The following is a 23,003-nucleotide window of genomic DNA, read 5'->3' as shown; positions in this document are numbered from 1 at the left end:
TAGGGTGGATAGTGGCGAGGAAACAGCGGTGTCCTGGTGCTAGGGATTTTGTGCAGATGTCCCCTTGAAAGGCCCATGAGCAGAGTTCAAGGCAGAGTCCACAATGTCTCATTCACAACACAGCTTCAAAAAGTTACCCACAGACCTTCCCAAGGTAGCCCAGGCAGTGGCCATACCTTCCCGCCCCCCCCCCCCGCCGCCCCTCTCTCAAATAAAGATCTCCCTCCCCACATAAAACCCCCAAGCCCAGAAGGAAATGAACCTGAACAATGGAGGACTCAGGTTTGGCCTCTCAGCCCTGATCTTGGAAGGCACCTTTCTTCCCACCCACCCCCAAACCCCAGCTAACCTGTCTCCACATCCCAATAGTCCCTCACTTCACCCCCATTTCTCCATGATCCCCCCCACATCCAACACACCCACCACACAATCGAATCTAATTAAGATCAGGAAATTTGCATTTCCTTTTCACTGTACCCCCAGTAATCACAGAAGTTCTTCAAATTTTGAGAATTTTGTTGCTTTGCTAATTATTTCCCTCGTTTTGCATTTCAAGGCACAAAGACAGTTTATCTCGCTGGTGGTCTATTAATAGTTTGAAGTTTAGTGCATCAGAAGGTGGGATGGATTTTTCCCCCTCCTTTAAAACTATTCTGTCGTTTCCAGTTTTGTAAAAATATTTTATCATTATTGTTTTTGTGGGTAGTGCTAGCGTTAACTTTCTTCCCCCAAGCCAGCCAAGCTGTGCCATTCTATATACTATGATTTAGCCTCCCCCTTTCCATTAGTTACCCTGGGCCTGGTTTACTGATTTACAGAAACTTGGTATGTGAAAAGGGGGGGGGGGGAATTCCTTGGCATAAGTATATGTTTGCTGATCAAATTTCAGATCATGTGTTGTTCATTATTATGACTTTACTTGAAAAACAGTTTGCCACAGTGAGATGGATCTGCTTTATATGCTCCCTACCCCTCCACTCCCTTGAAGGATTTTGAAAAACAGAACCATTTTTTTTTAAGTTCCATTTAAAGCATGAACTGGTTTGGATTAAAACAATGTAATGTTTCAACATTCAGTCAATTCCCTCGAAATACATTTTTAAGACGGATGCAAAGCCACACATGATTTTGAGGGAACTAATGATATTGTCCCACCAACAAAATTTAATGGTGATTTAAGAAACTAATACTTTTCATTTACTTCCTGTGGAATTATTTGTGGACTTGACACTTACACAATTTCTCCATTCTATAACAATCTACTCTGAGTCCTCAAGATTGTGCCTATCTATTAGAATGAAATCTGTACCCCATATAAGCAGAAGTTCCCAGTCAGTCTTGACTTACCATGATGCTTGAATGTAAAGTATTACTATAGCTGTGTTAAAGCACAAGCTGCTCCATGCTCATGGTTTTTTAACTCTAATACTGTAATCTTTCTTGCTGCTTCTAGGGCTGTGTCAGTGTTTACATTCCTGGAAGTTAAATAAACCGACATGGCAAAACTCCTGGATAGACTGAATAATAAGGCTTGTGATGACTAAATTGTTTACTTTTTACCTTGTATGGGAACCTTTTCTTGTAAAGTTTGGGGGAGAAATAGAGAGGGAAGGAATGAAGGGAGAGAATGTGTACTATGAGAGAGAGAAAGAGAGATTTACACATGGGCTTCCACTTACAAAGACTTCTTTCCTCACATCCCACACGATTGAAACAGGGTGCAGAAGTTCATTTTGTCTTTTTCATTTTGTCTCATTTTCTTAAATACCAGGTCATCTGAATACCCCTTTTCTCTACCACCCTGCCCCCCAAATAAAAAGTATGAACTTTTTTTTGCCTATTTTCAAATGGCAAATTATCCATTAGATTTCATCATATCTTAGTAAAGCAATTACATCAAGAAAATGATAGTGCGTGTGGAATCAATTATGCATGCAGTTGGCCGAAGACCAAAGGCTGTGAAGTCGGAGAGGGCAGAATCGCTCGACACACACAAATAAAAAGCCCCTGGATCTCACAGATGGACCCCATCAGTTCATCTTACTGCCTAAAAAGTTCATGCACTTAATAATTTATTTGTGTTCTGGATACTGTTTCCCAGCTGAATATTAACAACTTTGAACTGAGGCATGCTTTTAGTATGGTATGGCTGGAAGTCACCGAGGGGCAGTCCTGGGGTCCCTGAGAGGCTAAAATTATAGTTCTGTTTCTTACACACTGTTCGTTTTCCAGCACAACTTATTTCCTTTCATTAAACATTCCTTTTCATCAGAATATCAGTTTCAGGGTTCTGATTCTGCTTGTTAGACAGCAGTAAACTCATAGACACAAGATGAACATCAATAACACAGTGCAGGTATTTCCCAGCAAAAGCATCCCCACCCCAAATCACAGGCTCTCTCTCAAACATCATAACCCATTGGTGGGCACCTGGCTTTCCCAGCCAGGGCACTTTATGTGCCTTGAGGGAGGCACCCAGTGCCCAGAGACCAAGGCTTCCTTTAGTGACTAAAGGAGTTACAGAGCAGCTGAAAGCAGACACTCACCACCGAGGCCACAGGGCAAGCATCCTGAGCAAAAAGCTAAAGAAGCCAGCCCAGCCCAGCCCAGCCCAGCAAAGGCCCTAGTCAATTAGGGCCTGTCATGGGTCTAGAGAAGAAACCCTGTGCATTGTTAGGAAGGTCTGTCGTTTGCAGCCGTCTCTCTTCCAAGGAGTCTGATGTCTTAATCCACTGTTAAACTCAAGTCTTCCTGCCACCGCATTGCTAACAATGAAAGTGGCAGCAACTTTCATGGGCGAACAGGGACGAGCGATGTTTCTGCATGCATTTCTGTGCATATCTGGTTGGGCCTCAATCAAACACTTAAATTGTACAATCTTCCCCCAAATGAGAACGACTTCCAGCCAACACTTCCACAAACTGTACTTAATGTTAAAAGAAAACGGATAAAACATATGTAATTACTCTAGGTTAGACTTCTAATTCCTCAATTCACTAAAGGAAACTTGGCAAGAAGATGCATCATTTTGCTCCTTTCTACTGGGGCATCTGAGGAGGAGAGCCACTGAGGCAGCTAATACACAAAACATGATCAAAAGTGATTAACAACAGCTTCATATGCAAATTGCATTAATGAAGGAGTGCAAAGTCATCATGTAAATTAAATATGTCAAATCTCTTGGTGAACTTTCAATCTTGAGAAGAAAAAACACTGCTTTAATTTTTTTACATCATCAATTTTGCAAGATTGAAAAATCTAAGAATCTTGGTGCTACAAACAATTTTCACCTTTTTTTTCTCCTTCAGCAGGCTGACAGGCCAGCCTGATGTGCACCGAATGTACATGTTAATAGGCCAATCAAAAATGCAAAACAATTCGCAATTACTGGAAGGACCTAATGGTCATTAGAATTTACAACTAGGTAATGAACTGAAGTCTGCCCACACCATGCATATTCATAAAGCAATTTAGCCTTTGAAGATTAAAGAAGTGCTTAAAATTCAAATGAGCTTTAGCAAATTATCAGTAAGATTCATCCAAAAAAGCAAAGGGTTTTTCTTCCTATGATTTCCTCATTTTTTTAATGCAAAATTGTTATATCTTCCAGACTGAGCTTAAACTAAACATTGAGCTTCTAGTGAAGCCAAAGGGGCTAAGAGACAAACAGAGGCTGCAAACATCGTTACGGACTTTGTTCATAAAACTAAGCCCTTAAGAGCCAAACATATCTCTAAACATGGTAATTTATCAAAAACAGCGCAGAGTTGCTCATAGGCAATACTGCACAGGCCTCCAACAAAACAGATTAACACAAGTCCCGCCACCCTCCCAAAAAGCCTTTTTCCCCTCAAGTTGAGTCTCCTGTGTAAACATGGTATAAAAACAGCTTTTTCATCGACTGGCATTCATTTTGGAAGTTTCTGCTTCCAAAGGGAAAAAGAACAGGAACAGAGAAGATATGAGTGAGGCAGGAGTACAAGATCTGGTTTACTTCCGAGGAGTGAAAATCCTGTCGTTTAGTATTTCTCCTCCTGATGTCCCCGCTCCTACGCTGGCTGTACTGCATCCAAAAGCAACTAAGATCCAGAAAGCCATGGGGTCCAGTCAGCACCCCCACCAGTCACACCTCTTAGTAGAGCATTTTCTAGCTTTCCAATGACCCATCTAGAGAAGAATCAAACTCCCACCTTGAATCTTGAAACTCCCACCAATCCACACCTTCCTGAACTAAAGACACTGAAGAAATTCAATGGCTAGCATTGCCAGAGCAGCCCTCCTTTTCAGGCAATCCAAAACCCTAACCCAGGTGAAGACACAACAGCTCGCTCCCTCTCAGCTAGACTGTAAATTAAACTGAAGAGAAGGTCTTTGAAAGGACCAGCGTGCCCACACCCACTGGTCTACTCCTGGACCAAACAGATTTTGTCTGGTGGCCACATTTGAATTCTTATTAAAAATATACCAGTGGGGGCCCGGAGAGATAGCACAGCGGCATTTGCCTTGCAAGCAGCCGATACAGGACCAAAGGTGGTTGGTTCGAATCCCGGTGTCCCATATGGTCCCCTGAGCCTGCCAGGAGCTATTTCTGAGCAGACAGCCAGGAGTAACCCCTGAGCACTGCCGGGTGTGACCCAAAAACCAAAAAAAAAATAAATAAATAAAAAATATATACCAGTGACTTTCCCCATCATCCTGCTCCTGCTCTACATTTCCTATCCACCATACTACCTCTTACCCTGGGCTCATAGAACTTAACAGTTGATCTTACCTAAAAATGAAGAGGGAAATGAGACAGGGATGGGAGAACAGTTCAGGCCTGAGCCTCCTGATTACATACCTTTCTTATCCCTAGACCCTGCTCAGAAACATCCTGATTTTCAAGGTTTCTTTGAAATGCCAGAATGCAGGGCTGCATCCACCACCATCTGTATGAGCCACAGGTCCGCAGTCCTGACCAATTCCATTTGACACTAATGTTACTCTACATGAGTAGAGTTCAATGAGGGTTGATATGGGATGTGACAGAGTAAATCAGAATTAGATTAAAAACAAAAGTTTAGAAACCGATGCTACACTGAAGAGCAAATGGGACTTGAAAGCCAAATTTCCCCTAACTGCCTTCAAGTCATTTTCCCTATTAGAGTGTTTGCCTGCCATCCCACTGCTGGCATAGGCACAATCCCACCAGAAAGAAGGGTGGAAGATCTATAGAAAGCTTGGAGATGCTCCTCTATAGATAGATAGAATACCTGTATACTTAATATACTGCAATTAACTTCTGGTCAGGTGTCTGCAGGCAACAAGCTGCCCCAAGCAGATACGAGAGGAGGGGGCGTGGAGCTGGGACAAGCACAAAAGACAGGTCCGGCAACAATGCCTGCTGTCAGCAGTTGAATTATTTTTATACAGGAATTTTTATCTCTATTGTACAAACAAGTACGTGTCTGTGCAGACTTGTTAAGCAATCCACTTGTATGTAGAATAAGATTTTTTTTCCTTTCTTGCTACCAGTCACACAGCTCCAAGATCAGAAGAAATACATAGTCTTTGAAGCTGCTCAAATGTTTTAGTTAAAAGGACAGCAGTTGTTTTCAAAGATCCAAGAGTATCTTTATCAGAATTAAATTTTCCCTTATTGATTTTTCTCCTTAACATAACAAAAACATTACATGAGAAGGTTACGATTTATTATTAAAATTTTTTCCAGCCTTTAAATCTGTCTTCACTCGCCAATGTTCACCTTTAAATGTAAAAGAATAATTTCTCTTTTTTTTTAATCTTAGGTTGGAATGGAGTAGGAGAGTTCAACTCATGAGATTTAAATTTTAGCATGGGTTAATATATTGTTTTAACTGAGAACTCGAAGACTGGGGAGGGGGTACTAAAATGAGTAGTAAAAGACCCATTGTGAGCTTCCCTAAAATGTAAATATGTCACAAAATCATGAGATCCCTTGAGTAAAGAGAAATGTTTCCGGTTGTTTGGAGGCTCAAAGAAAAATTCCACATTTAACATGTGAAAGATGAGACATGGCATTGTGTGCCAACTCAGGTAAGAACCCAAGGTACACCTGATTTCCCTGAAAATTAACTGCAGTGATTCTTATGCGGCTTTTCATGCATCATTACATATGAAGAAAATGAACCATTGTTGAACATCAGTGTAAATATCCTGATGCTTAGTAGGAGGCTTGTTTTAAGAAAGTTCAAAGAGAAAAAAAGCAGGGGGTACATAATGAGCCCCACCTTTTTGAAAAGGCACATTTGCAGGTTTCACAATAATTCCATTCTTCATTTTATTAGGATTTTTTTTAAAACAGTGGGCTTACCCCTAACTAAAACCAAGACCGAAGTGTAGGTGGAACTATTCATCACTGATGCTAACCACAGTGAAGACACAAACAGGACTCACTGTGAGTGACCAAAGGTCCCCAGGTATCCCCTTCATCAACATGCTGGCTCCCTCTGGGAATTCCCTGGCAGGGCCTTTTCCATTCTGAATAACATGCTACCTACCCGATCTGGTAAAGGGTATGCCAGGCGCCTTCTCACCTCTTTTACAGGAAGTTTAAATCTGATCCTCTCACCTTTGGCGGATCTAATTTTTTGTTTAGCACTCTAAGAATGTGGTATTCCATTTATTTCTAAGGAGATCAAAAAGCAGAAAGGAGGGCAGAAGAGAAAGCAAGACCCAGCCTCGCGTGGGAGCCACCTGTCCAGGTAAGCTTTCCAGAGGCATTGCATCAGATCCCTCACATCTGTCTCCAGGGTGAGCAGAGATTAAACACTCCCGTGCCCCGTCTGCAAACTTCCCATTTGCCAGTTCTTGGCAGCTTATTTTTCCAAGTGTTTGGTTTCAGGAAGCGTGTGTATTTTTCTTTGTATGGTTTGTAGTTCTGACAGCTGTTGATTCTGTTAAGTGAACACATTATTAAAAAAAAAAACTCTTTAAAACCTTAAGCAACAGTGGACTCAAAAATAATGATAAAATACTTTTAATGGAGTTCCAGTTGAGATTTGTTTAAAAAATAAACAGTACAAGTGAAGAATACGGGCATCCTTTAAGTCAGCGTGAGACTGAAACTAAACGGCCATGTGTGTCTGCATGTGTATGTATGTGTGTGTTTAATGGGGAAAGAGGGGTGTTGCAAATCACAGCAAATATTTACACTGTACTTTCTTTGTTCAAATCACATACTTTTAACAGGAAAAGCTGAAACTCTGGCTATTTAAGATTTTAAATATTCAAACGCCTGTAATTAGCCATATGAAACAAATTATGGCACATTTCTTCATACCGGCACATGTAAAAAATTATGGCGGTAGATTGGGGGGTGGCAGAGTTAGGAAGACAAATCCAAGAGAAAAGGATGATGTGTTCATTTTGCTATAGATCAAAGACAAACACGAGTAGAAACTCTGGCATATAGAGCATGTCTCACACACTGGGCTATCTAAGTTTATACAATTCCCTAGACTAAGCTGCATGTTAAGCTTGCTGTGTACAGCTTTATTATGGTGCGATGGTAGAAGCAGCATTAATATTCCAGCTCCGCATCTGACAGGGCATTTACATGCGCCCATCTGAGCGGCACCTGAGAGCTCTGCCAAGGTGCAGTAAGTGTGCACCTATTGTAAAGGCAAATGAAGCTCACCTATTCCCTACTGGGGTCAGAAGTGACCTCAGCACCCCCCACGCCTCAAATCCCTCCCTTGCCAACCTAACTCAATGCCATCACAGAATGACGAATGAGCTCAGAAATAGACCCCAAGTTACTAACCCTGCTAAGAACAGCAAAAGCCTTTGCTGAAATGTTTTAAAAATGCATAGGGAGTGCAGCTGGCCAGTAAAAAAGCAGGGAGACAAATTCCAGCAAACCCAATATGGAATACGTTACACTCTCAAACTGATTAGAGATACAGCCTGATGTTTACTGGCTTCAAATTGAGTTTGGCATCAAGCATACTGGCTTTAATAATGCTGGCATTTTCTTTATTATTATTTTAAATCTGCCTTTGGTTTCTAGGAGCACATGTGGAGAACTAATGCATTCTTATTCATCAGGTTACATTTCCTGGAAATGAAGTTTGTGACAGAAAATGACTCTAGTAGCAATAATATGATTCGTGCTCAAATTAATTAGGTCATTGTTGTAAAAACTACACAGCAAATTACAAAGGTAAATTTACTGATATTAGCCAGTGCTCTAGACCCTGGATGCAAAGGAGGAGATGAAGTATTTACCTGGGGAGGAAAAAGGAACAGAGGAAAGACAGCTACTCTAACCAATTTCCTATTTGTCATACAAATAAAAACACTAGTTATCCAATAAATTATATAGTCTGAACATACTTTATGAACTTTATTAAGGTCTTCCAAATTGACACATAAAATTAAAACCTGTTTCATTTGAGATAATGTTAAAAGTGGGCACTAAGTTAAAAATCTTTTTTTTTTAATCCTTGTAATAACAACACTGCTGACATAACCATGACCCAAATGAAATCTGAACAAGCAGAAAGGTACTAAAGATCCTTGGTGATTAAATCTCTTGCTAAAAAAGTGGCAAGGTGCCAGGCTGGGTCCAGCTTGATGCTAAGTGCTTTTTATTGCACAAAGCTGGTACTGCTATATGTAAAAACAGACTTGGGCTTGGGATAAATTTTGTCAAATGATTTCTTTGTGCAATAAAGGGTGTGAACAGACCAACCAAAGTAGATTAAATTAACATCGAATGATGCAACTTCTGTGCATCTCCCTAGCTGCACTGCTTCGCTTCAATTTCATATTTTCTCCCAAAGGGAAGTCCAACTTTCTTTTTTTCACACTGGTCAGGGCATGAAGCCACTATTCACCTAGGCCTCCTGATTAAACAGTTTCATTAAGAAATCACAAAATTCTGGGGTGGGGGGATAATGCTTAAGATGATTTGCACATTTGTTATATTCTCTGATTTAATCCTTCCACATTAACCAAACTACATTGAGGCTGCAGTGTGAAATTAATGATTTTCCAGGACTCTAAAATGTGCCATTAATATGCATCCAACTCGTTTCTTCCTCAAGCTTGAGGTTCCTTGTCCTGACATTGCCTGCTCGTTTCTACACCCAATTGCATTTTCCAGCCCATGGGCAGCTCCACAATTAAATGCCATATTCACTAAAAGAAAGGTGTGCAAAACAGATTCCAGATCCTTTAGAGTAAAAGGCACAACTTGCAACACAACAAGGAATGGGGTGACTTAAGAAATTATAGTACAGTGCTTTGGTGGCTTTTTCCCCCTCAGCTTTCATGGAATAAACAGAGAGAATGGGAGGGAAACTTTCCCCCTGCTCCTGTTCTTGAAATGAATACATATTTGTGTTTCCAATGAAAGGCCATTTTTACATTAACTGTCCGTAACAGCAGGAGACAGAAAAACTAACACAATCTCCACATCACACACAGGATGATCTTCATATCACGTGGACCTATTCTCGAAACTATGATTTATAAAAGACAACTAGGAAAATGCACAATGGATCTTTTCCCTGGCACTGAATGGGTAATGTCTGAAAATTTTGGGGATTTGGAGAACCTTCCACATTTTAGATCTCTTTTTTTCATTTTGGCCTCCTGAAGTAAATTTAGCAGCCATGAGGGCCACTGTGTTTAATTAAGCTTTCAAAAGTCCTCTGACAATGCCAACAATTGTAAGACACTTCTGCGGCTCAATCATGCAATCACTGTGACAGTTCTATTTACAATTTGTCTTAGAAAGAGTTTCTCTGACATTGTACTTTGACAAAACATCCAAGCTGCCAGTTCACAACCTTTCTGTGTCTTATTTACAAATACAGCTTGTATATAGGACTCCCAGTCTCCTAAACATGAATTTCTGGGTAGTGGCCTCACAAATACATAGGCAACCAAAGAAAATTTATTTATTAGGAAACATTATTCCCTATTCTCTGGATTCTGAAAGTACAATATTCATCAGTATACGGGCTGGTGGGGGTGGGAACTACAGGGGATGTTGGTAGGTGTTCCTTTGGACTGTCAGGCTAAAAATTCACTTCACCGAAGCCGATTAGCTTTTATTCAGAATCATACAAATAAAGAGAAATAAAAAATAAGTAGTCATAATAGCATACTATAATTTGTAGTCTCATTTACAATTACACTATTAAGCATACAAACACATCCTCCAGTTCAACCTGAGCTAGGAAAGAATTAGGGTACAAAAAAGAAAAAACAAGTTGATTTTCTAAATTCTATAAAGCATAACTATCTTAGACTTGGTTACCTTTAAATAAAATGCAAATGTATTTGTTTTAAATTGGTATTTGTCTCACCACTATGTAATTGTCTTACATACCTTACACGTTATTATTTAGCTATGAGGCATACTGTCTAGGCAAAAATATTTTAATATTCTAATATGTCTATGTTCATGATTTTTTTAAAGAAAACACTGCTGTAAAAAAAACTGTAAAGATTTTACTATAGTTAAAGGACTTGTCATATTTACTCTAATTCTGTCAAAAAGCAAGTAACTTTATGACAGCCAACCCTAAGTTAAATATTTCAATGTACAAGAAATTAAAACTGTAAAACTGACATTGTGGACTAATTTTTAAATATTTTCCAAAAGCAAGCAGCAGTTGCACATTCATTGATCTTCCATGATTATTTTTCCCATTATAAAATGTGAACCAAAAAAATCCTTATTTAAAATCCTGAACTGCCCGCCAAAGGCCACTGATCTCTCATGGTGGATATCTGACATACAAAGCGATTAAATGGGCTCCAGACAGTATTACCTGCCATTTTCAGTCAAAATATTTCAAAGGTTTCATTGAATGAATCACATGGTACTTTGAATATATAAATAAAGATTTTAAAAACACCCTCATCCAGATAAATGTGATATGAACACTTGTACATGGGTGAAGAGATGGAGCAGTTATCTATTGCCCAGGTAAAAATCAGCCTTTCTAAAAAATACTCAGCTTAGAGAAGCATCTGTAGAGTCAAGATGCATAACATTTTACTGACCATTTAAATAACTCTTCCTCATTCTCCTATTTGAAAACCTCAAATTTTAGACCTTATTTATCTCAGGAAGAAAATGTGTTACTGTTTCCTTCTTGCTCCCTGACTATAAAATGCACAGAACACACAAGACAACCCAAGTCCAACTTACATCACTTTAATAAAGACTTCTGCTCATGGTGCATTTCAATAGCTACCTTTTATGTGGTTGCCAAACATATTCTTCTAGAGATTCATCAATGTATCCCCTTCCTAATACAGAGCATGATTTCTCCTTTCTGTGACACAATTCAAGTATCTACTGAAGGATAACTCATATTATTTCCTTCCTCATCATAAAAAGAAAAGTGAACTTGGAATTGTGATGACATGCTTGTGAGCTACAGGCTGGGAGAACAGTGCTGACTTTTAGAACTTCATTCCAGAAGCACTGAATAGGTCAAAGCCTCTTTATGTGCATGGGTAGAATGTAAATTTCACCATAGGAAACTCTTATATTGGTGTGAATTATGAAAAAAGTGTAACTCAAAGCGAGTTACTGACATCTCTCTTTGAGATGTGACCAGGCTACTTAGGTTCCACCAATTCCAGAGTGGGAACAGGTGATTACACCCAATGAGAGGAATCAAGATTTTTCAAAATTTTTTGTGCATGAGAGGCTTGCCTCATCTGATCACAGCACCTGTGTATCCATTGAGTATTTTCAATACCTCAGATAGCTTTCATCTCAAAGAAATTATTTGGTTACCACCTATAAAACATTTTAAAGTTGCTATTGTGTTTCGCTTTGTTTTTCCTGGGTCCTGATACTGTGCTAGTTTAAAAAAAAAAACAACTGGAGTTGGGGAAAATATCTTTTCTTTCCCAACATAAATTTGCAACATAGCAGTAAAAAGCCCTAACTATATATAGGGCCTTCTCCCAGCTTTTACATTCTTCCACTAAGTACAGAGGCACAGAATTTTTGAGCCGGTTAATCTAAGACCGAATACCTATTTGGGACCTCAGTAAGAAGTGTGGTTTTAATTCTTTCTTGACAGACACTGTGTTTTGTCTTTTAAACGAGCTGCTCGATATGTAAATACGATGTTACATCACGCAAGTGTTACTCCATATTTGGTGATTTAGAAAGGCTTTGGATCTCCGAAGACGACAAATCCCCCTTCCGCTTGCTCTTGCTTCATTAATCATGCCTTACACTTCTGTTCATTTTCCTTCCAGTCACAAGACAGCACATAGAAATGGTCACTGCCATCTCCTACTGGGAGGTGGGGGGGGGGGGGAGGGACAAGATAAAATCTTAACCTACATGTCATAGAAGCTAAAGGTGGTAGATTCAAGGAAAAATATTTTGTAAATGCATCTTCCCTAGGAGCAGGTTTCTCCCTTCACTAAAGCAAAAATATTTGAGTGCTATTGTAGGAAGCATTTTTAAAAAGAAAGAAGACGTCATGTTTGATTTTAATGATCAAATTCTGGAGGGAGAGAGCAGAAATAATATGATATTTAATCCCCTCCGGACCACCAGCCTTCTGCAGTTAAACTCTGTGGTCAAACTAGGTCTAAGAGACAAGTTTCCAAGAGTCCAGTGATCAGAGGTCCTGTCCTTCTGAGAAGTGAACAAGCCTGTCTTTAGGGCAGGGGCAAGAGAAAAGAAATGTAGGAACAGGCCTGCCAGTTTCTGTCATCACAGAAGCTACACTCCTTCTGTGCAATGTGTTAAATTGCTGTTGTTTTCCTAAAAAAAAAAAAAAAAAAAAAAAAAAAAAAAAAAAAAGATGTTCTAAGGGCCCCAATCTATGCTGCTGTTTATCATTGAGAGAAAAGACTTAAGTCTCTCAGTTAGCCTTTAATTCCTTCTCCCCTGGGAAGCTAAGAAACCCACACACCTAGCTATTACCTCTCTGCTAAAATTAACAAAGGAAGGAGAGCTGTGGAAGAAGAGTGTAATTTTTTTTCCAAGAGAATTTTTACATTGTGTTAGAGCAGAAACAGGGAAAGACTGGACTGGACATTTGTAAGGGTGACATGTGGTTGTGTAAACCACAAACAAAATCAAGATACATCTGTCAAAACCACATCAGAGACAAGGGAGAGCACAGAGGAGCATTTATCATTTAGCCGAGGAGGCAGACTGCAGGGAGCAGCCGTTCCTGTCAAACCAACCTTTTGAAATTTCCAACATGCCCTTAAACTTTTCGAGTAAGCATGTCTGTGCGCTTCAGCAACTGCCCTCTCTACTCTGGCCTGGCCAGTCGAAAATGGCATCTTAAAGTCAAGGTCACGGTGTCATCCCACCACGGGCTGTGTTTAATTACAGCCCCATAAGGGCTGACAGCCAATATGGATCCAAGGCTAGCCCTGAAGCTCAGTTAACTCTTTCCACCCCTCCCAAATGCCCTGCCAGCCCAGCCCACCTCACAAAAGCCTTGGCAACTAACTCTATCACTCTGGAGGCCAGAGCAGGTATTCTGATTCAAACAAGTCACTAGTCCAACTACAATGGCCTCTGCATGGCCGCTTTGCCTCTGACTTGTCACCAAGACTAGGAATGGGCAAAGAAAACTGGGTGAGCTGTGGTGAGTGTCAAGACTCAAAAAATGAGAAGAGAAGGAAAAGGACAGGAATACAAAATCAGCAGATGAGAGAGAGGGTTATCTGGTGTGTGTACCTAGTCCACCCACATCGGACTCAGTGAAGTGGAAAATATTTATTTATGTGTGTATTCTGGATCTTAGGTAAAAAGGGATGGTTATTTTAACATTACAGCACTGTCACAGACAGTCACGGGGAGAAATACAGAATCACTCCACCACTCCTTAGTGCTTGGCTACAGCGCCTCTAAAAATGAAAAGAAAACATGCAAACAGCTTTTCTCCTTGCTTCTCATTTACCTGCTATGTGTTCCTGTTTGGGGCAAATTCCTCTAGATGACGTTGATAAACAATCGTCATCCTCTGGCGTGACCTGGATGCCAACCTCCACGGGATTGGATGCTTTTTTCATCTCGATTGGTGAAGGGGAAGGTGGCTTATCCACAGCTTTTTCTAAGCAGAGGCTGCCATTGCATTGTTTCCGTTTGTGCTCGATAAAAATAAGAATGTCCCCCAATGGGAAGTTCATCTGGCACTGCCCACACGTGAGGAGGTCATGGTCCCCTTCTGGTGCTCCCAAAGGGCCGTGGTCTGGTTCATCATCTGTAAGAATGGCTTCAAGAGGTTCGGCTGTGGTTGGAGAAACAAAAGCACAATTATTAGAGTGCCAGACAGGAGAGAAAAAAGGGATATACATACTCAACCCCAACCCAACCCAACCCACATTATGCAGAAGTCTTAGGCTCTTCCACCTAACAGCCAAAAAAAATGTAAGCACCCACGATGTACAAAAATGTGAAGGCTATCAACAAGAAAGCAATTTTATCCATGCAACAAATCAGCATGTATTTCCAGAAACTGTCTGATTTGCTCAACTCTAGAAAAAATACACACACATACACAAACACAACACATACACACACAGGTGTCTGCCTTGATACAGAGACTGTGACTGTCAAATAGTTAGCATGGCTAACATAAAGAATGCTTAAATAATAACCTTCCAAAATGCCAAAAATATTAATTGAAACCGAATTTGTTTATTTTTTCCCTTAGAGATTAAGTAGTCTATTGTGCCAAAGAATAAAAGGGTGAATAAACACACAGCCTTTGTATGTGAATGCATATACTCCTAAGTATACAATACAGAGATCCAGCTTCATAAATTAAAAAGCTACTAAACACAGAAAATTTGCCACATTTTCACTACTGTTAATAAGAAAACGAATGCATTCACCTGTGAAACGGATCTAAATAATAATCATAAGGCAGTATAATTCACACTGCCAAAAACCTTTCTGATCTCACTCTCAGCAGTGCCACAAAAATCAAAGAAATACCAAATTCATTGGCAATTCTTCTCAGACACATTAGCTAAATGGGATACTTTTGAGTACTTAAGAAAATAAGCCAATTAGTCATTTTTTCATTCTGAAGAAAGGAATGCCTAAAATATTCTAAACATGTTTGCACTTGGTGGCCCCCATCACATAAAAATCAGAATGGTCAAGCAAACGCCATATTTCAGAACAAGGCTGAGAAGTCCTTTCTTTAGACTTGAAATACTTCTCTTAATGTTGTCAAAGTTGACTAATTTTCTGAATGAGCTCCAAAATGCTTCATTATGGGACTATTTCTGCACACATAATCACTAGCGGATGGTAGAACAAGGTAGATAGGTCTTTCATTCCTGTTTCCCTTTCCTTTTTTTTTTTTTAAAAAGCCTTGAACCAAAATACTCCACCATCAATTTGACTAGCAACTATCATTTTTAACCTTCCAAAGGAGAAAGAGAGAGTTCGTCTCTGACTTCTGAAACCTTATGCTTTAAAAAAAAAAATCACAAAACACAAAACACATCCAGGATGCTGCCAGTTAATAAAACTGAAGCAGAAAATGTACAAGTCTTAAACAGTTAATCAGTCTGACCTTCTTTAGCAAGCTGCCAATTTCACATTTAATGAACTTAAAGCCACAGAGAATCAAAAAATAGATTTTAATTTGAGTGTAGAATATTGGAACAGATTTTGATAAAGTGCAAAAATCCAGTGAACTCAGGTTAAATTTATTTCAACCCTACCCAGGCTGCATATTGAGGGGGAAGATCTGGAGTAACTCCCAGATGTGCTGGGTGAAATAATATTGAGAGGGCCCAGCCTCGCTGCACCTGTGCTCAAGTAGGACATGTCATGATTTCTAGCCTCTGGTACTCCTCCCAATTTAATGTAAGGTCACTATAGGAATATGAAGGTTATAGTCTTACTAATCAAGGCAGAAAGGTAAGCACTTTGCCCAACATACTGACCGAAAATAAATACAAAATACACAGGCAGACTTTTCAAATATGGAGATAAACGGAAGTGCTTTGCATTGTATCTGTCATTTTTTTTTCTCCTGCATTTGCTTTCATTTTGACCAACTAAGGAACTAAATAGAAGTCATTCTCCATAATAATCATACTCAGGATTTTATACACTCTGACACACGTATCTCTTTATTGTCCAGCATTCACTACAAGTTGTGAGATTTCTAGCTTGTGGACTCAGGAAAATTTAATTTTACTAATGTTAGTACTACATTGAACCTTTGTGGGGGAAATACATTTTTAATGTCACTGTTAAGATTGGTTTCTTATACCCAAGGCCTAACACCTTCGTTAAAATGGAATTATTTAGGAGCAAAAGGAAATATTCTCCTAGGTATCAAACAGTTAGAGATAATGCAGTGCAAACCAGACTTGGTTAAAGTCTTCTAAATGTAGTGACTGAACTGACTTACAATCAAAACCAGGAAATGAAGTGGTAATTCAGAGGTTGCTGATTACAGCTCCACATTTCACCTAATTAATTTTATAGGAGGCAAAGTTCTTGAAAATAACAAGATGATCAAATGTACAGATATAAAACCTGTAACCTCAACATTTTCTATGCTCTTAACGTAAATTATTGCTAATTAACAAGAATTATATCCTAATGTATGAAATACGTTGAACATCGGGCTCCTTGCAAAACATTTGGCTAGAGATGTTCAGAGAAATACCAAAGTGTTCTTATTATTGCTGCTGTATTATTAAAAATCAGAGGAAATGGGGCACAAAGAAAATATGAAAATACAATTCTCTTGGTGTAGTCTAATTTGCATTGACATCTTTTCTCAGTGGCAATCAACATTTCCTTTCTGGGCATCTGATAATTTCTCTGTATTTTAATGCAAATTCCTCTTTCCCTAAAAACATTCCTAACCTCAGCCATTTTACGCCCCCCCCTCCCTCATTTCAACTCTCTCCTCCTTCACCCCCACAATGCCATCGTTTCTAAACTCCAGCCTAAGCTCCAGCTACAAAGCTGGGAGTTCAGAATTGAAGTGGAAGGGAGTAGGCAAATAACTGTAATAATTAGCCGCGCATTTTCTGTAAGGGGAGAAAGAAATGGAAATAAAATGGCCCAGAGGCAGGCTAAGGTCCCTTTCCTCTCTCTGCCAATTGCAGAGAAATATATTTAAGAAAAGGAAAGAAGGGAGGGAGGAAAGACGGAAGGGAGGAAAGACGGAAGGGAGGAAGGAAGGAGGAAGAAGGAAGGAAGGAAGGAAGGAAGGAAGGAAGGAAGGAAGGAAGGAAGGAAGGAAGGAAGGAAGGAAGGAAGGAAGGAAGGAAGGAAGGAAGGAAGGAAGGAAGAAAAACAGAGAGCCCTAAGAAGAAATGTAGAGAAGGAGCTAGGCAAAGGAGGGCTGCTTAGGGGAGAGGGGAGAGGGGGCCTAGTCTTCAAGTTTGCTTTCCAAGTCCTTCCCTTCGCTGTTGAAACGCAGGAAGGGAAAGTCAAGCAACAAAAGAGAAAGCAGGGGCGACAGGCCCGGGCAGGGGGCCCGGCGGGAGCAGAAGTGAAGTTGGGCGCAGGGACTGGGAGGCACAAAGCGAGCAGCAGGCTGACCGCGGGCTCCGGCCGTGCTCGCGCTGGCGGCCAACGAACACGTGCAGAGGCGGCGGCTGGGCCAGGGGAGCCCCGGGAGCCGGCGGGGAGCGTGGGGTTCGACTGTCACTCCCGCGCACTTCCAGCCAGACCCCGGGTGACCACGGTTTCTGGGGCCCACCAGTAGGAGAAAAAGACGAGAGGTTTGGGGAACGCTGCCAGGCAAGGCACCTCAAACGTGTGCCCCGAAATGCATTCTGCGTCCAAAGGCTCCCACTTTCTACTCGGGACGGGGCGCGGGGGGTTCAGGGGTTCCTTTCTATAAATGCCTTTTTCCTGCGATTCTCGGCACCGGGGAGCGCAGCAGCAGCAGCAGCAGCAGCGGCGGCGGTGGCGGCGGCGACTGCGGCGATTCATTATTAATGACGCTTGCTGGCCCGCATCATTATGATGATGACTATTACTATTGTGATTTTGAGGAGAAGAGAGAGCTCCAGGAGGGGGTGGGGTTGGGGCAGGGGTCGGACTGCAGAACCCGCAAGCCAACCCGCCCGCCGCAGGAGCCCACTTGACGCAGCGGGAAGGAGAAGGTGGCAGAAGTGACCCCTCGACACCAAGTGCCAACTAGCCGCCTCCTGCCCTTTGGCCTGATCCTCAAGCTCGCTCCCCTTTCCTTACCAAAACTAAACTAAAATAAAAAAAAAAAATACCCTCCCTGCAAAAAAAAAAGAGAGAGAAAACTGCATGGGGGGTTTGCAGGGGTGGAGGCCGTGCGCGGGGGGTTTGCCTCCAAAGCCCCCGGCCAGAAGCATTTGCAAAGTCCAAAAGGAAGAACAAAGACTTAAGGGGTGATGGGGGTGTGGGGAGAAAAGGAATTCTGCCTAACCGTCCGTCTCCCCCACCCCCAACCCTCGCCAGCTCGTCCCTCACCGGCTGAGCAACGTCGAAAGGGGGGTTGGGGAGGCGCTGGGCCAGGTTCAAGTTCGCCCAGCTTTTTTTTTTTTTTTTTTTTTTTGATCTTGTTCTGCCTCCTAGCGACCAAATGGCTCCTCCAGCCTGAGAAGCGGAGGATTAGGGGGTCTAAGGGGTCCAGAAGTCCGGGAAGGCTTCCTCCCTCCGCTCCGCAAGCCCAGGAAAGCAGCAGCACCCCGACCCAAGCGGGTCTGTGGTGACCCCAAACTTCTCCTTGGGGTTGGGAGAGATGCAACCACCCACCCAGCCCGCACTTGTTTCCCCGACCGACACGGGCCGGGATGGGGAATCCGGGGGAGCGCCCACAGCCTGCCCCCCAAGTCCGGTCGTTGGCGGAGCCCCCAGAGCGTCCTTGGGAGGAAGGGCCGGGCCGGCCCCAGGGCTGCGATCGCGGGCCCGGCCTGCCCGCCTGCCTTCCCGCCGGTACCTGGCCGGACTGTAACTTCACACCGCCGCGCGCCGAGTCTGCACCGTATCCGGCTCTGCCGGGGGAGTGGGGGGCGGGGGAGAGCGGCGAGGGAGGGATGCGCGGGGGTGGGGAGAGGGAGGGCCCCGCAACGTACGGGGCGGGGGAGCCTCCAAAGTGTGTGACTAGTTCCAGGGCCCAGAGTGGGGGGGGGGGGGGGAATGCAATACCTGTCCGCCACCCACCCCACACCTAGAAAGTACCTTAACTGGATAGAATATAGGTGGGCCTCTTAAAAAACAAAAACAAAAAGTCACCCCCCATTAAAATGAGAGTCCTGGAAGAGCAAGGGGGGATGATAATGGGGCCTTCTCACGCCTTTCTTTCCTGCGACTAAACTTTATCAAGTACCCACTGCCCTCTCTTTCCAGGCGTGTGGTTAAAACCTGAGACTGTCATCCATATGTGATCTCAACAGGACCGTTGTATTCCCCCCCCCCACTATCCACATCCCCACACATGCACCCTCAAAACCCAGGCCCAAGATCAAGGGTCCAATTCAAGCTTAAGGTGAGAGAAGCCCCCAGGGTCAGCGCTCTAAAGTGCACACAGGAACTTGCACCACTCTCACGTTCACCCCCGAGGCCCCCCGACATCGTGCCCCCCTCCACCTGGCTAGGCCACATCGAGGCGTCAGGAATGAGTAGCTAGCCAGGCCCCAAGGTGAGGCGGGTGGGGTGAATGGGGGGGGAGGGCACTTGGGAAAGCACGTGGTGACCTCCCCTCTGTGGACCAGAAATGGGGGAGGAGGTGGAGAAGGGGCTAGAAAAAGCTTTGCTTTACCCGCTGCTTTGCAAAAAAAATGTATTTTTTTTTAATGCTTTGGAAAGTCAAGTTTCTCCTGGCTCCAATCTGCTGCCGGCATGGCCCGGCCGTGCGGTGCGGTGCTGTGCAATGCGGTGCGCATTGTGCAGGGGGCCAGAGCAGACCTGGGGACCCGGCTGGCGCGGAGTGGCGGGCACGGCCTGCTCGCGGGGCCGGCGGCCGGTGGGCGATCGCGGGCGGGGCGGGGGGCGCGGAGAGGCCGGGCGAGGCCCAAGCCGCCGCCGCCACCCGCTCCCGGGGCTGCCGCGCCGCTCTCGGTCCTCTGTCTGTTTGTTGGCAGGAGGCTCCCGCACACGCGGTGCTTGTAAACATTCAGACACGAGATTTTTCCCAATCAAAATCCACTTCCACTTTTTTTGAAAATCTTCCAAAAAATAGTAAGAGGAGGGAGTTCCTCGCTCCCTCTCCGTGCCGCTGGGCGCTCTAAGTTTGCAGCTTGAAAGGATTTGGGGGGGATAGGCGATCAATTTTGGTCCTCCTTCTATTAATACTGTAAAAATTTTTGTGGGGGGGGGAGGCGGGGAGTCCAAAGAGAAGACCGTTGCACACACACACACACACACATATACAGCACCCCCAAAAAAATTGCCAGAAGAAACGTTTACCTTCTTTCTGCTGGGAGCAAGAGGGTTTTTTTTTTTAATCTTTTTCTTGGCTCGTTTATTTTATTTATTTTTTTTTATTGCATTTCATTTTGCGTCTTCTGGCCGCCAAGGAGCTTCGGCCGGGAGGGGAACCCCAAGACCGTGGTCCGAGCGCCCGCCCTCCCTTCTTCCCTCTCCCGCCGGCCCCCCGGCCGTTGCTCGTGCCCTTCGGCGGCGGCGCGGGAGGGCAAACGCGGGGAGCAGGCACAAAAGGCCACGGGACAAATACCCACCTCGGGCCGGAACAAAAGGCGGCAGCTCCGGCCGCGCCTCCCGTCCTTCCCCGCCGCCTGGGCTCTCCAGACTCGGCGGACTCTGGACCGGACCGCCGGGGGCCCCCTCCCCTCCCACGGTCCCCCACTTTCTCACTATTATGAAGATGACTACTTTCTTCCCCCAGGCACACCACACTGGACCGCGAGCGCACGGTGGTGGGGTCCGAGGGCCAGTCTCACTTTTCTCCCCAGGAATTTTTTTATTTTTCTAGGTTTGGACTCCCTCCCCCCACGCCACTCCATTTTCCTCCGGTGAGTGGAAACAACCCCCTTTTCGCCCCCTCCGGCTTCTTCTTCTAGGTTTGCAAGAGTTGTAACGCATCCTTAGCATTGTTCCTTATTTTGCAAAACTGAAGGGGAAAGCCTAGCATTCCTTTTTCTAAAGGCGAAAGAAGACAGCGGAAAGCAGGAAAAGAGGAGGAGACACGTTTTGAGGGTATTTTTTTGGGGTGGAGGTGTGGGGGGAACATGGTAAAATGAAATGGAAAGGTCTGTGTTATCTCCAAAAGTGTATGGTTAGAGATGGTAGGTGGGCTTTTTTTTTTTCTTAATTTTTTCTCTTCCCCCCCTTTAATTTCTTTCATCCCAACTATCGGAGGTTTTTCTCATGGAACAAAAAATTAGATGCATGCACACACCCCTCTCTCTCCCTCCCCTCGCTCTTGCTTCTTGTCCTGCGCGCTCTCGTGATTATTAATAATTATTATTACTATTATTGGGTTACTTACGCGAGAATTCCCGTTTGCTTAAGTGCTGGGGTTTGCCTTGCTTGCGGCGAGACATGGTGGGGCTGCGGGGCGGGCGGCGGCGGCGGCGGCGGCGGCGGGCGGACGACGGCTCGGTTCACATCGGGAGAGCCGGGTTAGAAAGAAGGAGACTCCAGAGAAAATATCTTCATCAGTGCCTTTTGACATCCAAAATAAATTAGAAATAATACAAAGATGGCGCAGGGAAGATGAATTGTGGGAGAGCCGTCATGGCTTTTTTTTTAGCAAAAAAAAAAAAAGAGAGAGAGAGAGAGAGAGCAGAGAGATAGAGGGAGAGAGAGAGAGATGAAAAAAATGGCAAAAGCCCCCCTGAGCTGCAAGTTCAAGTGCGGACGTGACGTCCCTGCGAACTTGAACGTCAGGAGTCTGGATGGACAGAGACACACAAAACATGGGCAGGGCGAAGCAGGAGAGAAGGGGAGGAGGGAAGGGGAAGCTCACACCAATGGACACACATCAGGGGCTGGACATGAAAAAGAGACCAGGACAAGCCAATGGCCAGTGCGGGGCGGGGGAGGTGCGGGCGGGGGGCTCCGCAGACGCGAGACGCGGCCCCCGGGGGAGGGGCGGCGAGGGGAGGGGAGAGGAGAGGAGAGGAGAAGAGGGGAGACGAGAGGAGAGGAGGGGGCGCCGGGGCCGCCGCTCACCAGTGGCCGCAGCGAGCGCCGAGGCGGCGGCGGCGGGGCTGGCCGAGAAGAAAGGGGTGGAGGGGGAGAAGGGGTGGGGGTCGGTGGGACGTGCGCCCCGCTGCCCGCTTGCACCCCCTCCCACGCACGCGGACTCTCCCAAATGAAAGGTGCTTTTCCGAGCCGCTGCAGCAGAGGCGGCCGGCCGCCTGGGGTGGGTGGGTGGGTGGGTGGCCGGGGAAGGAGGATGCCACCCCAGGGCCGGGAAGCGCGGGAGGAGGGAGGCCAGGTAGAATGAGTTGCTCCTGGCCGCGCACACCCTCCTGCTTGCGCACACCCCACTTTTTCTCCCTCTCTTCCCACGTGCGGAGGTCCCGGGGCCTGAGCGAGCGAGCGAAAAAGAGAACCCCGATCTCTCCGGCAGGGAAGGAAACTTTGCCAGACGGGCGAACGGCAGAGTAAAAAAAAAATCCCCTCCGAAGTTGCGCGCTGAGCCCGAGCCTTTCCCTCTCCAAGTTCCAGCGGGCACCGTGGGGCGGGAGGAAGCCAAGCGTGCGGGGAAGAAGCGGCCCAAGTTGGCGAGGTGGTTAGGGTCCCCGAAACTGGCGCCCTTTTGGGGAGGGGACGAGAGCGCGAGGAAGTGAAGACCTGCAGTGGGCGATGGGGCTCGGAGGCGACCCTAGGGACGAACCGGGGGAGCCCCGCCAAGCAGTGGAGTCTGAGAGCGATCGGAAGGCGGAGACGGTGGTCTCCGGGGTCAAGGAAAGAGAAGCCGAGGGGGATTAAAAAAAAAAAGCCAGGAGCCGGGTTCTGAGTACATTCCGCCCCCCGATGGGGAGCCCCGGCCCGGGGCGAGGGAGGCGCCGAGGCGCCCGTTCACCTCTGCGGCGGC

At 44.6% G+C, this 23,003-nt stretch overlaps 1 protein-coding gene across 4 annotated transcripts in view; it reads right to left on the bottom strand.

The window, feature by feature from the left end:
• The window catches only part of BCL11A (BCL11 transcription factor A), a 103,326-nt gene extending 81,400 nt beyond the window's left edge, over positions 1 to 21,926 (bottom strand). For all 4 annotated transcript variants that reach the window (XM_049784732.1, XM_049784730.1, XM_049784731.1 and 1 more), the window contains exons 1-2: positions 21,447 to 21,926; positions 13,932 to 14,261 (exon numbers count right to left, since the gene is read on the bottom strand). In XM_049784732.1, the coding sequence (XP_049640689.1) occupies positions 13,932 to 14,261; positions 21,447 to 21,501 (385 nt within the window). In that variant the 5' untranslated portion in view covers positions 21,502 to 21,926. The remainder of the gene's footprint in view (positions 1 to 13,931; positions 14,262 to 21,446) is intronic.
• Positions 21,927 to 23,003: the final 1,077 nt, after the last annotated feature.

The sequence above is a fragment of the Suncus etruscus genome, chromosome 12, assembly GCF_024139225.1.
Source record: "Suncus etruscus isolate mSunEtr1 chromosome 12, mSunEtr1.pri.cur, whole genome shotgun sequence".
NCBI classification, from domain to species: domain Eukaryota; kingdom Metazoa; phylum Chordata; class Mammalia; order Eulipotyphla; family Soricidae; genus Suncus; species Suncus etruscus.
Note: the sequence above shows the minus strand (reverse complement) of the source record. Positions and strands in the feature narration are given on the sequence as shown.